The sequence below is a fragment of the Cimex lectularius genome, unplaced genomic scaffold (assembly GCF_000648675.2).
Source record: "Cimex lectularius strain Harlan isolate CLEC.00 unplaced genomic scaffold, Clec_2.1 scaffold124, whole genome shotgun sequence".
Classification (NCBI taxonomy): domain Eukaryota; kingdom Metazoa; phylum Arthropoda; class Insecta; order Hemiptera; family Cimicidae; genus Cimex; species Cimex lectularius.
This window is the reverse complement of record NW_019392703.1, coordinates 373,458-392,326: the sequence shown is the minus strand read 5'-3', so window position 1 is coordinate 392,326 and position 18,869 is coordinate 373,458. Positions and strand designations below refer to the sequence as shown.

The following is an 18,869-nucleotide window of genomic DNA, read 5'->3' as shown; positions in this document are numbered from 1 at the left end:
GTGTCACGAGCGGATTTCGAACCCACGACCTTCGGCTCAATGCCCAGCTGCTCCAACCACTTGAGCTATCGTGGTTCGAATCGGGTGACACTAACTTTTTCATCTCAACCAACACCTTTCATAAAAAAGAATAATTGAATAAATTAGGAGGTTTAATGCGAGATAAAGATAAGTAAAGAAATGATAAGGAAGAGAGGGCTGGCGACGATTGTTTGCCGACCCTAAAAATAAAACTAAAAAAAAAAATTCTTATCTGGCATACAATTTGCAAGTCTTTTGTATATTTATTTGTTTTGATCATTTTACAAATGGAATAATTTATCATAATGTGAAATCTTGAAAATTAATCATCGTTGATTTTCTAGCGATGTTTTGAAGAGAGTTTGTAAAAAGAACATTGGCCAGCCGAAGGGAAAAATTTATTGACGAGTAGAAAGACCTCTTTGTGATGGATATTTTGAATAATTTTGCCCGGCGATGCTAAAATATTTCAAGGTTCTTTCTTCTTATCTGCAATAGTCATGAGGCTTTACTGTCAAAACTATTCAAGTTTATATTTTAAATAATGTGTGGTGATTAGTGACCGTTAGTCGATAATTATTCAGAAATCGTCTGGTCACCAGACCGCATCTCACGATTTTGGAATAATTTTAAATAATGTAGATTTATAAACTCTCTGCTTTGTGCATACATAAAGGGGGACGCTAAGGCGTCCCAACCTCCGGAACACCTTGCTCAGAGAAGACCGCGCCTATCAAGAGCACTGTCGATAGGTGGCTCTCGGAGGGACTGGTAGAAGGGTCACCCGATCAATGACGAAATTGTCGCATGGACACTTACGTCTGGGCCAAAGCATGCGTATGTGTCCGGCATGGAAAAGTTGCTCAATATGTCCCACCCAATTGAAGGGAGCAGTTCCTTGGCTCCATATAGAAAACGCGCAGGAATGCTACTTGAGAATTGTGCTTGACCTGGGAGCGAGTGCTTCGGAGGGAGTGTGCCCTTCATTTTCTTGGAGGAAACAGGGTTGTTTTATTGTATAATGATATAATGATAGTTTTGTAACCGTAGAGTGTGTTGAGAGAGCCGAAGAAGAAATATTGAGTACCCCATCAACCCGCAGTCAAGTTATATCATAGGTGTAAAGGATGGTGGAGGTGTATCAAGAACTCCACCACCATAACTGAGATTATGGTATGTAAATATATGCATTACTCGAGGTGAGTAATATACTGCGCCCTTGGAGAGTTATTGCATCTCCGTTCGGTACTAACAGCACACCGGTGAGTCCTAGTTCATCAAGGAACTTGATTCGTGATTGAATTTTTTCTACGGTTACGTTGTACATTCCAAAACACTTCCTTCTGCGGGAGGGAAAACGAGACGCCACAGTTGGTTAGAAGGTGTGTGGGTGTCTCCTTTGCTTCCTTGCAGAGATCCACCTAGGGGAGCCATAGCCCACTTAATGTGGAACTACGGTGACAATGGGTAGTACAGTGTGAGCAAGGTGGGGGGTGCAGCCTGAAAAGCCTCGTGTCCTTGTTCACTTCCCTTTTTCAATCCAGGTCCTTCGGTATATTTCCGTGAGACCTCACCCAAACCTTGGATGCAAGGGGGGTATCCAGGAGCAAAATAATGGTGCAGCCTTGAGGGCGTGGCAACCTCTCTAAAGCACAAGCTGGATTCGTATCGGCCTCCGGGTCGGCAGCGGACGGCGGATGATTGAACAGAGGCACACGAGGGTTAGGGTACCAGATCCTGTCTGCATAGACGGAGGAGGGTGCATAACCATCTGTACGACGGGGTTCCAAAGACCAACCCTGCTACATGGGAATGCGTAGTAGCTTAGAGGCGATGCTACTGGTGGGAATTTAGAGAAGAGGCTGTTCTTCTATCTATGACCTCCGCCCAAGCACTTGCGTATGACCTTCGTTACAACCCCGGCCTCACGGGATACGAAGGATCGGACCATCGAAGCGTATAGCGTTGATGACGCTCATGCTTCGCTGAAGGAGTCCCTCGAATGCGTGAGAAGTGTCGGATGGGAATTGATAGTGGGCAGTGGTTGCTGCATGGGCTTCCTTTGCCGAAGGCAGTCTCCTCTAGGGGGTGGTTAGCAATTCCACTTTAAACAAAACCGCGGCCGGAGTGGATCCGGACGTTCTTTCACTGGAGGAGCCCCCAATACTCTGGGAGATAGAGCCTTCTCTATCTAGGGAGTTCATGGGAGACCAGGCTGATGAATTTCAGCCACCTAGGGTAGTCCTGTACGTGCGGCTTACGTCTGATGTACTCGGAATGTGCAAGAGAGTAGTGAGGTTCGTCATGGCCCCTCGGGCCTGGGACGACTTCTACACTAACGCTCGCGCCTGTAACACAATCCGGTCGCGAGTGGAGGTGCGTCATCTATCATCTTGAGAATCAAAACGTCCGCTAAGGCCACGAGCCAGGTACGGACGCTAAAGATCCTCATTGTCTTTTAAGGACGACCGAGTATTTGGGAACGTATGCTTCCTTGCAGAATCTGCACGAGCCGTGTTGGGTTAAGCCAATCTTCTTCAGATGCCAGTTCAGTACGTGCAGTATCTAGTTAAGAATTCAGTCAGGATTCATAGTTTTGTCCCACTTCCTTTGATGCATTCTATTGTTTCTTTCCTTCTAAAATTTGCTAGTAGATTCTTGGATTGTTTATGTCCAATTAGTTAATTTCACTATTTCCTCATTTTCAGTTTGTCTTTTTGCCTGAAATACTCACTGACTGCCAATACCCGTAGGGTGTGATTTTCCAAGCCTGCTGGTAATTTATTCCAAATTACAAAACCTGTCAATGCTGCGAGACTATTACGACATGTACTGTACTACAAATTAGATATCTTTTCATGCAATATGATATTCATAGTTTCCGAGTTGGGATTTATTTCATAGATAAATTGGAAATGCAAAAGTATATATTTGTGATTGAATCTTACATACAAGCGTACACATTGAAATGTAAAAACGTAAAATATGTATATCAATATTACATATTTTTATTATTATGTCTTAAATTCTACCACGTTACTATGTAACGTATTTTCGTTAACAAAATCACATGAATCAATATTTACAATATTTCTTTAAAACGCAAAAAACAAAATAGGTTTTCATTAAATGATCACTTTTAAAGCAATTAATTTTTAGTGTCTGCGACAAAAAGCCAACTTTTTATTTATATATGTACATGTTACATTTTAACAATAAGACCTTTATACGGATCTATCGTTGATAACTTTATCTACTCTTTGGAATGTATAAACTTAAACAAATACCCCTTTGTTCAACTGTTCTCTTTTTCTATATAATCCCCTGAGGCAAATTAATAATTAAACGTTGTTACTATTGTTAATCATTTAATTTTGTAAGAGATTCATCTGGGCCGCGAAAAGGTGTCGATTAATGTCACTAATATACATTTTTTTAAATGGAAAACTTCTATTACTCGTGACATAATTTATATACATATATATTTTTTTGGCATTACTTAGACATAAATTGTTCATTAAACTGAAGGACAATACAACGTTTTCGTTATTAACGCTTTTAAATTAATTACCCTAATAAATTAACAATTAACATTAAATGTTAGGCATAAAACGAATTAATAACTAATTTACAAAAATTTTTAGGTTATGTTTTACAAACATTTAAACCACAAATTTAATTGCAAATAACATAGGTTTTCCTTTATACACATAGTACCGTGACAATTTTAATTTTATAATTGAAAATCTGTATATAAAAGTTTATAAATTTGTATTAAACTAAAAAAAAACCAAAAAAAAGCTCATATCTTCTATACGTTAATATATATGAAAAAAAGTTTTACAGTAGATAAGAGGTAGGCCAAAGATAGCCTTAGCCGCCTAGCTTGCTTTTATGTCAATTTCTGCTTGTTTTTTTTTCTTCGTTAAATTTGTATGAGGCCTTTTAAACATACTATAAAAAATAATTTTCCCAAGGAACTCATTTTTGAAGATTTTGCATTTAAATGAAAATCTCAAAGGTAGTTTATTTTTTTGTGTGTAAAATTACAAACAGACTGTGTGGTTAAATTCTGTTCTAATGGAATTTTATGCTTCCTTCATGTAAACTGACCTTACAGGTATAATTTTAAAATACACAGCCATCTTAAGCAAATCATTTGCTTCGGTTTGGACCAGCCCAAAACGTATCAAACCTTCAATTAAATCGAAATAAAAAATTGTTAATTTATTTAAATTTGTAAACAAAATTGGTTGATAGTGTACATAAATAAAAATGTTAAAGTCGTAGAACCGAATTTTCGCGGAAACTTTAACGCGAATTGAGATCGTCTTTGTATTTTTGCCTTGTTTCCCGTACAAAAGCCCTCGTCTCCATTTGTAGGGCGGTTAACTGTTTCTGCAACTGTTGGTTCTGCCTTAAAAGCGCCATTGTTCTAATCGTGATGTCAATGAGGTCTGAAAAAAACAACAACAGAAATTGTTTAAATAAAAATAAAACAGTAAAAGTTTCCAATGATATAAATACCTTGTTTCTTAGAAAGCTGGGAACAGTCTGTGTGCCTAATGTGACCATTTCTCGATCTAGGGGTGAAAGATGGTGCATCACCTTCCCGTACAGCTTGGTCGACAACCAGACCCATGCTGTAGAACAGTGTTTCCGTGATAGTATTGAAATCTCTATTTGTCCTCCTTGCCTTCCAGCTCGGCTTCAAAACATCCCCTGAAACACAAGGTACACAATTTAAAAAAAAAGTCATGTTCTATTAACAAGTCATTACTTAATCCCTCAATAGTTGAACACGCATTTGCACAAATTTGAACCTTCATTTATCCATTCAAATTCAAAATTATACTGTTTTGCTAGAAACCACAATTCATGCCAGAAAAAAAAACGGGATGATAAATATCAAGATTGGCACTTCGTCCACGACCTACAAAGAGGACATATCGGTTGGACAAATCACATTACCAATAGATATTGAGGTACTTGCTTCGCATATGTGATTATATCAGTTTTATTTTTTTAATTTTTTTAGTTTACTCGCGTTTTTGGATAGGCAGTCCAAAATATTGAAAACAACCAACCCTCATCATTAACCTTACAGGAGGAAATCTTACAATGTCATTCCGTACTCATCCACGCCTGTCGCTCTCCCTCTCATTCACTCACTATCTCTTTCTCTTTCTCTCTCTCTCTCTCTCTCTCTCTCTCTCTCTCTCTCTCTCCATCTATCTCTATGGTTATCTATCTCCCTTTCAATACTAATCTATCTTTATCTGTCTGTATATATCTCTCACTCCAACTCTTTCTCACTCTCTCTTTATCTATCAATCTTGTAAATACCGATTTCTGTTTATCCTTATCTATCGATGTATGTTTCTCTTTTCCTCTATCTATCCTCCATCCTATTCTCTCTCATTGTCTCTCTATCTTTCTTTATGATTCTGTTTCTCTCTCCAACACTCTCTCCCACCTCCCTTCTCTATTTATCTACCTTTCTATGTATCATCTCTATCTAGAGATGATATCTATCTAGATCTAGGTTTAGATCTTTCTATCTAGCTATCTATCTATTTTTCTATCTATCTAGTATCTTTCTATATATCTCCCACTCCCTCTCTGTCTATTTTTCTCTTTCTTTCTTTTTCTATCTCTCTTTCTCTATATATCTATCTATCTACCTAGCTATCTGTAAATCTCTAACTCCCACTTTCTCTTTCTCTCTTTATCTGACATTTTATCTATCTGACTATCCTGCACTATGCATATGTTTGTATCTCTCTCCTGCTCTCGCTCTCTCTCTCAACCACTCTCTATCTCTTTCTCTCTCTATCTATCTATCTATCTACCTAGCTATTTATATATCTCTAATTCCCACTTTCTCTCTATTTTTCTCATTCTCTCTCTATCTGTCATTTTATCTATCTAACTATCCTGCACTACGCATATGTGTCTATCTTTCTCCTGCTCTCTCTCTCTCTCTCTCTCTCTCTCTATCAACTACTCTATCTCGCTCTCTCTCTTTCTCTATCTATTTATCTAGCTAGCTAGCTACCTGTCTGTATATTTCTAACTCCTACTTTCTCTCTATTTTTCTCTTTCTCTCTCTATCTGTCTTTTTATCTATCTGACTATCCTGCACTATGCATATGTTTCTATCTCTCTCGTTCTCTCTTTCTCTCTCTCTCTCTCTCTCTCTCTGTGTCTCTCTTCCTCCCTCGCACTTTTTTTATTATCCATCCATCACTTTTTCAATTTTTGCTTGTGGCGCGGACCTTTTTTATTTAACTTATGCTTCATTGTCTTTTCTTTCGACATTTTGGGACAGTTCTCCTTTGAACATTGATACTTGCTCATTAACGCAATATAAAAATTACTGATATGTGGACAAATCGAATGCGAATTGATAATAATAAGATAAAAATAAATAATACGCACTCGTAAAATATACAATTCGCCCGTTTATTTGAAAAGATATGTCATAAATTAGTTAAATTACAAAATAACTTTACAAAAAATCAAATAAAACAATTTCTGGCAAATTTAGAATTAGAGGTTATCGTCAAATTAAGAAAATTACAAACTGACATATTTGTTAACTGCTTTAGTGTAGTTGTGAATCATTTATGTTAAGATTTTAATGTTTAAAAGAACAAAATATGATTTATATCTCCTTTCTTTTTGTATATGTTTAATCCTTATTTAGGGAATGTCCGTTTTTCATGTTTCACGGCCGGAGGCTTGCGAAACTTGGTATCGACCAAATGGTGTCACCTTGAGGCCACGTGTGAACCCTTTCAACCGGACGAGAAAATCTGTAGGCACGTTTCTCGATTGCGAATCATGTGAAAATCCGGTTTTTGTACAATACTGGCCGGTAACGGTTGTAAATATGTTCAAATAAGGGCAAAAATCAAGGTTTGACGCACGCTCGCCGTTATCGGGCCAGGAGAAATGATCAAATCGAAAAATTTCAAAACAGATATAGCTGATATTGTGCTAGGGTAACGTTTTTGAATTTTTAGCTGGATACACAATTTTTGGTGAGCGTTCATTGCCGTGTCATCAATTTCGCGTTACCTGAAAGAGAATTGAGTTAGGTCAGAATTAGAGACGGGTTAGGTTAGGTTAGGTATGGTAAGGATTATCTGGATTAGGCTTAGGAAAGGTTAAGGACGGGTTAGTTACATATACACGATTCAATGTTTTTGTCTGTTTAGGGAGAAACTATGCTAGTGCGAAGCTTTATTTGACTATGAAAAGGATGGAACAGGATCAACCATATATAGTTTAAAAAACAGTTAAACCCTATGAAAAGTGCCCTATGTGCAGTTGTAAAAATTAAATAGGTTTGGAACATTTGTACTTGGATTTAATATTAAATTTTTTCCTGAATGCGTTTTGATCATTTACTATGTCATTGAAATATAATTATATTCATTGAATTTTTTTGGTGTAATGTTTATGGGGACAATATGAAATAACCATATTATATTATTTTACATTTTATTTCTGCTTTCCTAATAATACCTCTTGAATTATGTTTACGTTCCGAAGGTCATGATGACAGCAACAGCAGAGGTCAAATCAACCCCGGGATTGCGGTGTTTGAAAAAAAGCCCATTTGGATGTACTTTATGTTTGAAATCAGGATGTGTTTTGAGCTCCGGACCCTGGGCGGATCTGGCCTCCAGGTGATAACCAAGATACTGGGTGACTGTACGACTCGAGTAGCTTGTGCTGCCAAGTTACATTGGGTTTGGCTAATATTGGCTGTTGGCGAAGTACGTGCTTCAACCCTCTATACTGACTAGTTATCAGATATCACAATCTATATTATTATTACCGCCGTTACAGAACAAGAAAAGTGAGAAAGTTATGGGAACATCCCAACATTCTATAGGTAGTACACTCGTGTGAGTGTCGACACTTAATAGTGCATGACAGGTACGAGTAAATCATTACAAAGCAAATCGAGAAAATCTTTGAGAAATATTTGTGAACTATAAAAATATAGATATTTTGTCTAGGACATCTGATTTTTGTCTACGGTAAGAAGCAAAATGATGCAAATAGCATCCATCTAAAACAGTGTGATTATTGTAGACAGTCCAATTAAACATAAAAATCAATGAATTTCTTCTAATTTGTACTCACCTAGAACCGCAGAGAGATAATTTCAATATAAATAGATTTTTTTGAGAATTTCCCGAGGCATAAAATCAGATAATCTTGTGAAAACTTGTTTAAACAATTGTTGGCTAATCTGAGATTTTTATCTATAAAACGGCTCTAAAGAACAAACAAAAACAATTGCGACTGTTAATATTGGAATGATTACTATTTTAACCTTGTGCAATTCTTTGCGCAATTTGACGCTACTATTGATTATTCTTTGAAAAATTTCTCTGGCCTCTATTCTAAGCAGAAACCGAAAAGAATAAAAAAGCTGTAATAAAGTAAAACTGTAAATGGAGACATTTATGACTCTAAAATGATAAAAAGGCAACCAAACATATTAAGCAACAAATAGACATGTAAATAACAACCTAGCAGTGTGACCCAAGTACTAATTGGCCACACCAGACTAACTGTACATCTCCTATTTAATAAAAATGGCGGTAGGGGCAAACTTGTTGGTAGAATAGGAAATGTTGGTGCCACACTGAAAAAGTTGTTGTTTATGAATATCAAAGATATTGTAAGGTACAGTAGTGGTAGTGAAAATTTGATTGTATACCTGAAAGCGGATAAATGCATATGGCCGCATTTCATGGCTTTCTACACGTTGTTTTTCCCATCTAGAATGTTTTTATTACCATGTATTTCAATGAATGGGTAGGTTTGTTGCGGAATGAAGAGTCACAGACCCACCAGCCAAGGTTTTATTTTATATATATTTGTAGAGTGATGATGGGTGAGACACCGGTGTAAAACCCGATGCCTCCTAGAATTTTAATTGTACATATAGTACAAAAGTTTCGAGTCAGTTTGAATGTATTTATTAGTGTGAATGTAATTGATGGCGGGTCCTCAGCGGAATTTTCAGTATCCCGAGAACTGCCAAATTTAAGTTTGGCTTCAATGCAATGCAAGGGGGTCGGTGGTCGCAACGGTTTAGGCGTTGACACGGCGCTCATCACTGTAAGGTAAAAGTCCCGGGTTCGAATCCAGCGGCCCTGCATTCGAACCCGACATACTTACAAATGGCTTCTTTTCAAAAACACCGGCACCCTGAGGGTTTATATGACCTCTGCTGTTGTGAACCCTCGTAAAAAAAAAAAAAAATTGTTCTGACCTAATGTTAAATCTTTCAATTAATTAATCTTTTTATGTAAGGTTTTGGTTGAAATGAAAACGTTAGTGTCACGAGCGGGATTCGAACCCACGACCTTCGGCTCAATACGTCCCTGCTCTAACCACTTGAGCTATTGTGACTTGGAGAAGTAGCGGCGTACTGAGCCGAAGGTCCTGGGTTCGAATCCCGCTCGTGACACTAACTTTTTCATTTCAACCAAAACCTTACATAAAAAGATTAATTAATTGAAAGAAGTAATTTGGCTAATAGGCCACTAAGTATAATGGATTCTAATGTTAAATAATAACATTCCAGCTAAACTCAACATATTTAATGATGTATATAGATCTGTGTTGTTCTATACTTGCCAAGTTTGAGGCCATCAACAATGCGACAAACCAAAATATTTCTGAGGTTTTTTTATATCCAAAATGCTTTTTGGCTTACCTTCTATGGACCTACTGATCTTATCTATAATACGTTGAAACTTCACTTTAATTATATCCTAAAAATGCTCGAATGCAGGGCCTTTCGAACCCGACATACTTACAAATGGGCTTTTTTTTCAAAAACACCGACACCCAGAGGGTTTATATAACCTCTGCTATAGCGAACCCCCCTTTAAAAAAAGAAAAAAGTGAGTTGCAGAGCCTATTCACAACCTGTGGAAGGGCTAATTCAATTATTCCTTTTAGGTATAAATATGTATTTACTCAATCTTTAAACCCACAAACAAGTATATAAGTAAAATGTGTAAGCAACAGGACAATATCAGATTACAATGTTAGAAAGGATGCGCTTCATTTGCAATCACTCTCTCCCACCAGAGAAACCTAATTGTTTGTATTTTTAGACTCAAAGATGGATTCCTTGCGTAACTATTAGCGAAGGCATATCATTGCAGTAAGTTATACTTACATGGCGAAAATAAAGCTTTTAAAAAGGAATTAAAAAGTGAAGTGTATTATGTAACAAAAGGATCTAACAATATATGTTACATTTGGGGAGGTTCTTTTGGGTGAAAGTTGTTTTTTTTCAAATAAGACGTAATACTCTACCAAATGCGGTAAAATCTAAATAATTAAGGAGTAAAACATTGGCTTACTGTCCAATTTCTTCAAGCTATGTTAGTTTCAAAAGTTTATAGGGAAGAAATAAAATTAGACCATAATTACATTGTGAAACAGCGTTAGTGTATATTTTTATAGTAGTTCTTGTAATTGTAGTTTTTTTCTAATTACACAATAAGCTGTAAAAATTTAAAATGTTCAAAAGGACCTTTCCTTTAAAAGAGCCTATCTAATTTTAAAATATATATTAGGAGTAATTTTATTTCTTCCCTGTAAATATTTGAAACTAACTTGGATAGAAATTTGATAGTAGCGTTTGTACCTAAATTATTTATATTTTGGTATAAATTCTCATTTTGCAAAACACCTTTCTTCTAAAACAATCTCCAGAATTGTAAAATACATTCAGTCCTTTTGTTACTTAATCCAATTAGTGGTGTAATATATGATATTTCTATCCTGCAAATTTTAGAATACTCCAGCAAAAACGTTAAATCTAAGTGGGTTAGATATAAATCTTGGGCTACTTCCAATTTCTAACCATGCTAGCTCAAATGTTTACAGGGAAGAAATAAAATTGCCCCTAACTGTCTATTTTACAATTAGGGTGGTTATTCTTGACAGAAAAGCTTCTTTTGAATACTCTAGAATATTACATCTAATGACTAATTTTATTTCTTCCCTGCGACCATTTCAACGAACATGGCTAGAAATTGGATAATAGGCCAATGTTTACTCCTAAATTATTAGGTTTATTGCTTGAATATGAACGTATTATTTTTAAAAAACATTTTCCAAAATAACCTGCTGTAAAATATATTTAGGTCGTTTTGTTACATAATCCAAGTACTGGTGTAATATATGTTATTTCAATCCTTCAAATTCTAGAATACTCTAGCAAAAACGTTAAAATCTAAGTAATTAGATATAAACATTTGGCTACTTTCCAATTTCTAGGCATTTTAGTTCAAAATGTATACAGGGAAGAAAAAAATTGCCCTTAACTAATTTTACATAGATAGTTTTAGAGTGGTTCCATTTTACAGAAAAGGTTCTTTCCAATTCTCTAGAGTATTACGTCATATTGTGTGAAAAATCTTTACAATTATAAGAACCTCCCCTATTTTAAAATATACATTATTGCTGCTTTATAATGCAATTATTGGACTAATTATATTTTCTCCCTGTAACCATTTGAAAGTAACATGGCTAGAAATTGGATATAGGCCAATATTTACACCTAAATTATTTAGATTTTTTTTTTAAATAGGTCTTTTTGTTACATAATCCAATTAAATGTGTAATATATGCTATTTCTGTCTTGTTGACCTCGGAAAAACTGGACTGTTTACTACTAAACCATTAGGTTTATTGCTTGAATATTAATTGTCTTATTTTTAAAAAACGTCTTTCCTCCAAAATAACCTGCCTAATTGTAAAATATATTTAGGTCCTTTCATTATATAATCAAAATAGTGGTGTAATATATGTAATTTCTATCCTGCAAATTCTATAAGACTCCAGCAAAAACGTTAAAATCTAAATAATTAGGTATAAACATTCCCTGTAACCATTTGAAACTAACATGGTTAGAAATTGGATATAGGACAATATTTACACCTAAATTATTTAGATTTTTTTAAATAGGTCCTTTTGTTACATAATCCAAATACTGGTGTAACATATGTAATTTCTATCCTGCAAATTCTATAAAACTCCAGCAAAAACGTTAAACTCTAAGTAATTAGCTATAAACATTCCCTGTAACCATTTGAAACTAACATGGTTAGAAATTGGATATAGGACAATATTTACACCTAAATTATTTAGACTTTTTTAAAAATGGGTCTTTTTGTTACACAATCCAAATACTGGTGTAACATATGTAATTTCTATCCTGCAAATTCTATAAAACTCCAGCAAAAACGTTAAAATCTAAGTAATTAGCTATAAACATTTCCTGTAACCATTTGAAACTAACATGGTTAGAAATTGGATATAGGCCAATATTTACACCTAAATTATTTAGATTTTTTTTAAAATGGGTCTTTTTGTTACACAATCCAAATACTGGTGTAACATATGTAATTTCTCTCCTGCAAATTCTATAAAACTCCAGCAAAAACGTTAAAATCTAAGTAATTAGGTATAAACATTCCCTGTAACCATTTGAAACTAACATGGTTAGAAATTGGATATAGGCCAATATTTACACCTAAATTATTTAGATTTTTTTTAAACTAGGCCCTTTTGTTACATAATCCAATTGAATGTGTTATATACGCTATTTCTGTCTTGGTAATCTCGGAAACCCTGGACTGCAATTCAATTTCCAGCCATTCTATTTTCAAATCTTTACAAGGAAGGGTTTCCTAAGGAAAAATCAATATTAAAACGGCAAAAACACGAATAAGTAAGCAACGAACAAGTTGGGCAACTAAGTACGCATGTGAAGGTTTTTAGGTTAGTATGGTAGAAAAAAAACCATTAATATAACAATATGCACTTAAAAAAAACAACGAATAAATCATATATTCAAACGCCTTGTTGTAAGAAACGGATAAATAATGCAATCTAGCAGCCATTAGGTTGGAAACCTCTAAGTAACATTAAAAAATGTAAAACAAAAAGTAATAATAATAAGCTTTTGTTTGTACAAATTCTATTTATATATAAATCTTTAGAAAAGAGGCTTTCATAATTGAATTTTGGAAAATATTACCTGCTTATCCAATAAAGTAAACATTTGCTTTCCGAGATTAATGGAAGGTTAAGCTAAGGTAAGTTAAGCTTACTAAAGAACAAGTTAAGACATTCTATGATTGATTTTGATATTAGGAAGGGGTTAATAAATTTTTTGGTCAATTTTTTTTTTCTTGTGAGCGTATGTACAATGTGGGGTTAGAATTAAGCTAAGGGTAGGAATGAGAGCAACTGCTTCCCTTTTTTTTAAGATTTTGAACACGGTGTCCATATGGCGTGCAATTAAACGGATTTGCAGTTTTACAGCAAATAATGAAGAATGTTACTCACTGAATATTTTCGTCGTAGAGAATCATTTCTCCGTGGAATTTTTGAATCGTCAACGTAAATCTACGGCATGTGCGATCTGCAATGGGGGACGTTGGAAAGGAAGTAGATTATCATGCAAGCAGGACAATATCGATGAGTGTGATGAGAATATCCGCGGTCATGCCGGCCCGTAATTTTTCCATCGGTCACAGACGTGACTATTAGATTACACTTTAATTGCACAAATAGATACCGTCGTGGGGGCAATAAAGTTTCCGCGAATCCAATATAAGTCCCGTCGTGGGGGGAAAAAACTGAGCCAGGGCTTGCTTGGGTTGGGTGGTCAACTGTATTCACGGTGGGAGAGGTTGGTGGGCACTGCGCGCGCACATGTATTCACAGTTCTTGCTCAACACCGAGAACCTCGGTCAATGATCTAAACTGTAACCCCTCCACGGCACGGGCCCACGCTTTTTATTCAATCCGGTTGATTAAATAATAATTAACGAAACCGTTGGAATCGTGAGATGCAGTGGAGATTGCACTGCTCATAGTTCATTAATGACTCTAGAAACTATCGTTGACGCGACAGCATTGCCTAGTCTAGTACCATCTGAGCGGTTAATTAAATTACACTCTCAAATTAATAATTATATTACATATACAAGTCTAGATAGATTGATAGATAGATTTGATTTATTCGTAATAAATTTACATAGAACTCATTCCTTTAAGTTTCAGGGGAAGTGGCGGGGCACTATTAAATTCCGTTACAATTGATCAATTTCATCCCTAGTCTAAATATAAAGGTTTTAACAATATTGTGCTCTTAGAAAATACAAAAAAACCCCCACAAAAATAGGATACAAGCAAAATGAAATAAGGAACATATTGAATTGAGTAGCTTTAGCAATGTCACAGGAGTAAATATGTGCAAATATAATAACAACATAAAAATAATAAAATATAACAGTAACTTGGCATAATAAATAGGATAATCAATTTAAGTTTAATCCAATTAAATAAATAAAAAATAAGATAAATACATTAATAAATTAGAAGTGTGTGGTGTTTAGTGACTGTTATTTAATGATTATTTGGAGGTCGTGAGATGCGGTCTGGTGTGACGTAGGTTTTAGAAAACCATTTTTTTTGTCGTGCCAACGTTTCGATCTTTATTGAGATCATCTTCAGGGCAATAAAACATATATTAAACTAATAATCAGGCTAATATATGGGTAAAGATATGCATGTGTGTGCGTATATGCACACTGCAATCTTGTAAATTATGTATACGAACATGTATATAAATATACATGCTTTGCACATTTGTTTGATTAATCTTCTAATTTATGATTATTTATTAATTATTATTTGGAGGTCGTGAGATGAGGTCTGGTGTGGCGTAGGTTATAGAAAAGCATTTTCTTTATCGTGTCAACGTTTCAATCTTTATTGAGATCATCTTCAGGGCTCAGTGTTTGTTTTCTGTGTAGATGTGTCATTCTTGAGAGTGACGCGACTGAATGACTGTGACTGTCAACACGACAGACAAGAATGACACATCTACACGGAAAACAAACACTGAGCCCTGAAGATGATCTCAATAAAGATTGAAACGTTGACACGATAAAGAAAATGCTTTTCTATAACCTACGCCACACCAGACCTCATCTCACGACCTCCAAATAATAATTAATAAATAATCATAAATTAGAAGATTAATCAAACAAATGTGCAAAGCATGTATATTTATATACATGTTCGTATACATAATTTACAAGATTGCAGTGTGCATATACGCACACACATGCATATCTTTACCCATATATTAGCCTGATTATTAGTTTAATATATGTTTTATTCTCCTGTGTTTCCAAATGGTATTCATTGGGTACCTTCCAATTATTGAAAAGGTTTTTAGTTTAGCTTCGTCGTTTATCATTCTAATGTCTGTACTCTCATGGAGGAGGCTTGAAGAGGTTACCAGCCTCAGAAATTTATTTTGTGTGCACTGTAACTTCTTCCAATTTGATCTGGAGGTGTAAAGCGGGGAAGGCGTACAGGAGGACAGGCTTTACCACAACTTTGTAAAGTAGGAGTTTATTATTGAAATTGAGTCCAGAGTTGTGGGACAAAAGCGGAAAGAGATACCTCGTAGCCACCTACCCTTTTTTAAGATTTCATTTACGCGACTAGAGAAATTGAGTTTGATATCCAAAATAACGCCTAAGTATTTGATTTTTTCATCCCATGGAATTAACAAGCTGTTAACAAATACTTAGTGTCTAAAGATGGGGCGACGCCTGGTAAAAAGTATGGCCTCAGTTTTGGGGGAATTTATTTTGAGTTTCCACCTGTTACATGAGACATCCTATTTGCACCTTCAGTTAGTCTCCTCACAATTGTTTCTGACTTCCAGGCCGAACTAAATAGGGCAATATCGTCGGCATACAATGCGATTTGACAATTTTTCAGCTTAGGGAGGGGACTGATAAGTAGGAGAAAAAGTGACATATACAAGTCTCTTATAAAGTACACCAGGAGATTTTTCCTTATATTTTGAATATATAAAATAAGTGGCCTACCTTGACATGCTTGCGTAGACTCCAAACGTCAAGTACGTCGACATCGATTTTTTATTGCAAATGTTACATAATAGATGTTATTATGTAAAAAAAACTACTATTACGAGTATCTCCCAAATTGTAAATTATATAATAATCCTGTTTCATACTGGAATTACTAGGACTAATTTTATTTCTCTCATTTGAAACTAACATAGATAGAAATTAGATAGCGTTTAAGAAAATTTTAGATTTTGGGTTTTTTGCTAGAATATTACTTGTCATTTTGAGAAACACCTTTCCTCTAAAAGACCCTCCCCAATTGTAAATATATTTAGGTCCTTTTATTACAAAATCCATTTCCAGAATGCCTCGCTTAGTCTAGTTACATTTGATCGATTAATTACATTACACTCACGCCTTATTAATTATATTAGATATACAAAGTTTCTTTTTAACGAGCCCCAGGTTTTTTTTTTGAACAGATACAAAAAAGGGACCAATGGTAATTCCCTTATATGTTTGCGTAGATCCCAAAACCATCGCCAATTTTTTTTTCCTTTCTTAACTATCGTCGGCCTCGATGTCAGTCCTTTTATGGCAAAGGTTATATACATATTAATATTTTATTATTGTGTAAAACATTTTATAATTTCAAGAATCTCCCCTATTGTAAATTATATAATAATCCTGTTGCAAACTGGAATTATGGGACTAATTTTATTTTTGAGATTTGAAACTAACAGATAGAAATTGGGTAATAGCGTTTGTACGTAAATTATTTAAATTTTTGGATTTTTTGTACAGAATATCACTTCTCATTTTGAAAAACACCTTTCCTCTAAAATAACCTCCCCAATTATAAAATATATTTAGGTCCTTTTATTACAAAATCCATTTCTAGATTGCCTAGCCTAGTCTAGTTACATTACTCTCACACCTTATTAATTATATTGCATATACAGGGTTTCTTTTTAACGAGCGCCAGGTTTTTTTTTGTTTTTGTTTTGTTTTGTTGAACAGATACAAAAAAGAGACCAATGGTAATTCCGTTATATGTTTGCGTAGATCCCAAAACCATCGCCAATTTTTTTCCTTTCTTAACTATCGTCGGCCTCGATGTCAACCGTTTTATTGCAAATGTTATACACATATTAATATTTTATTATTGTGTAAAACATTTTATAATTTCAAGAATCTCCCCTATTGTAAATTATATAATAATCCTGTTTCAAAATGGAATTATGGGACTAATTTTATTTTCGAGATTTGAAACTAACATAGATAGAAATTGGGTAGTAGCGTTTGTACGTAAATTATTTAAATTTTGGGTTTTTTGCTAGAATATCACTTCTCATTTTGAAAAACACATTTCCTCTAAAATAACCTCCCCAAATGTAAAACATATTTAGGTCCTTTTATTAAAAAATCCATTTCTAGATTTCCTAGTCTAGTCTAGTTACATTTCATTGATTAATTACATTACTCTCACACCTTATTAATTATATTACACATACAGGGTTTCTTTTTAAGGAGCGCCAGGTTTTCTTTATTTTTTCAACAGATACAAAAAAGGGACCATGATAACCCCCTTACATGTTTGCGTAGATCCCAAAACGTCGCCAATTTTTTTTCTATGTAAAGTATCATCGGCTTCGATGTCAATATTTTTTATTGCAAATGTTATATACCTATTAATATTTTATTATTGTGTAAAAAATTTTATAATTGCAAGAATTTCCCTTTTGTAAATTATATAATAATCCTGTTTCAAAATGGAAATATGGGACTAATTTGATTTCTCACACATGAAACTAATATGGCTGGAAATTGGATAGTAGCGTTTATACCTAAATTATTTAAATTTTGGATGTTTTATATAGAATATCACTTCTCATTTTGAAAAACACGTTTTCTCCAAAATAACCTCCCCAATTATAAAATATATTTAGGTCCTTTTATTACAAAATCGATTTCTAGATTGCCTAGCCTAGTCTAGTTACATTTCATTGATTAAATACATTACTCTCACACCTTATTAATTATATTACATATACAGTGTTTCTTTTTAACGAGCGCCAGGTTTTCTTTCTTTTTTTGTTTTTTTGTTGAACAGATACAAAAAGGGACCAATGGTAATTCCCTTATATGTTTGCGTAGATCCCAAAACCATCGCCAATTTTTTTTCCTTTCTTAACTATCGTCGGCCTCGATGTCAGTCCTTTTATGGCAAAGGTTATATACATATTAATATTTCATTATTGTGTAAAACATTTTATAATTGCAAGAACCTCCCCTATTGCAAATTATATAATAATAAAAAGTGACAAATGCTATCATCCTTACATGTTTGCGTAAATCCTAAAACCACCTTTATAATGCAATTATTGGACAAATTTTATTCCTTCCCTGTCACCATTTGAAACTAGCATAGCTAGAAATTAGATAGTAGCCCAATCTCAATGTTTACTCCTAAATTATTTAATTTTTTACTATATATTAACGTCTTTTTAAAAAAAACACCTTTCCTCTAAAACAACCTCCCCGGATTGTAAAATATATTAACTTCTTTTGTTACATAATCCAATTAGTGTGTTATTTATACCTTGCAAATCTTTAGAGTACTCTAGCAAAAACGTTCAAAATCAGTAAATTAGGTATAACAATCGGGCTGATATCCAATTTGTAGACAACTTTGATTGATTAATTACATTATATTACACTCTGACATCCTTCATTTTCATTATTATCATTATCATTATTAATTTAATTCGACTTTTATGATTGCTTTTGACAGTATTGACCGAATTGAACCGATGTATAAATTATTCAGTTTGGGAGGTTTGTTCAAAGTAATTAACCCAGCTTTTACAGAGATGCTGCTTCTGCTATTAAGGA

General features: G+C 34.4%; 2 protein-coding genes across 2 annotated transcripts in view; one reads left to right on the top strand and one right to left on the bottom strand.

Moving 5' to 3' along the window:
- Window positions 1-18,869, top strand: part of LOC106666298 (annexin A13-like) — a 46,683-nt gene that overhangs the window by 5,557 nt on the left and 22,257 nt on the right. The window lies entirely within an intron of this gene.
- Window positions 3,823-18,869, bottom strand: part of LOC106666334 — a 30,337-nt gene continuing 15,290 nt past the window's right edge. The window contains exons 3-4 of the mRNA XM_014393439.2: window positions 4,549-4,743; window positions 3,823-4,478 (exon numbers count right to left, since the gene is read on the bottom strand). Coding sequence (XP_014248925.1) covers window positions 4,333-4,478; window positions 4,549-4,743 — 341 coding nt within the window. The 3' untranslated portion in view covers window positions 3,823-4,332. The remainder of the gene's footprint in view (window positions 4,479-4,548; window positions 4,744-18,869) is intronic.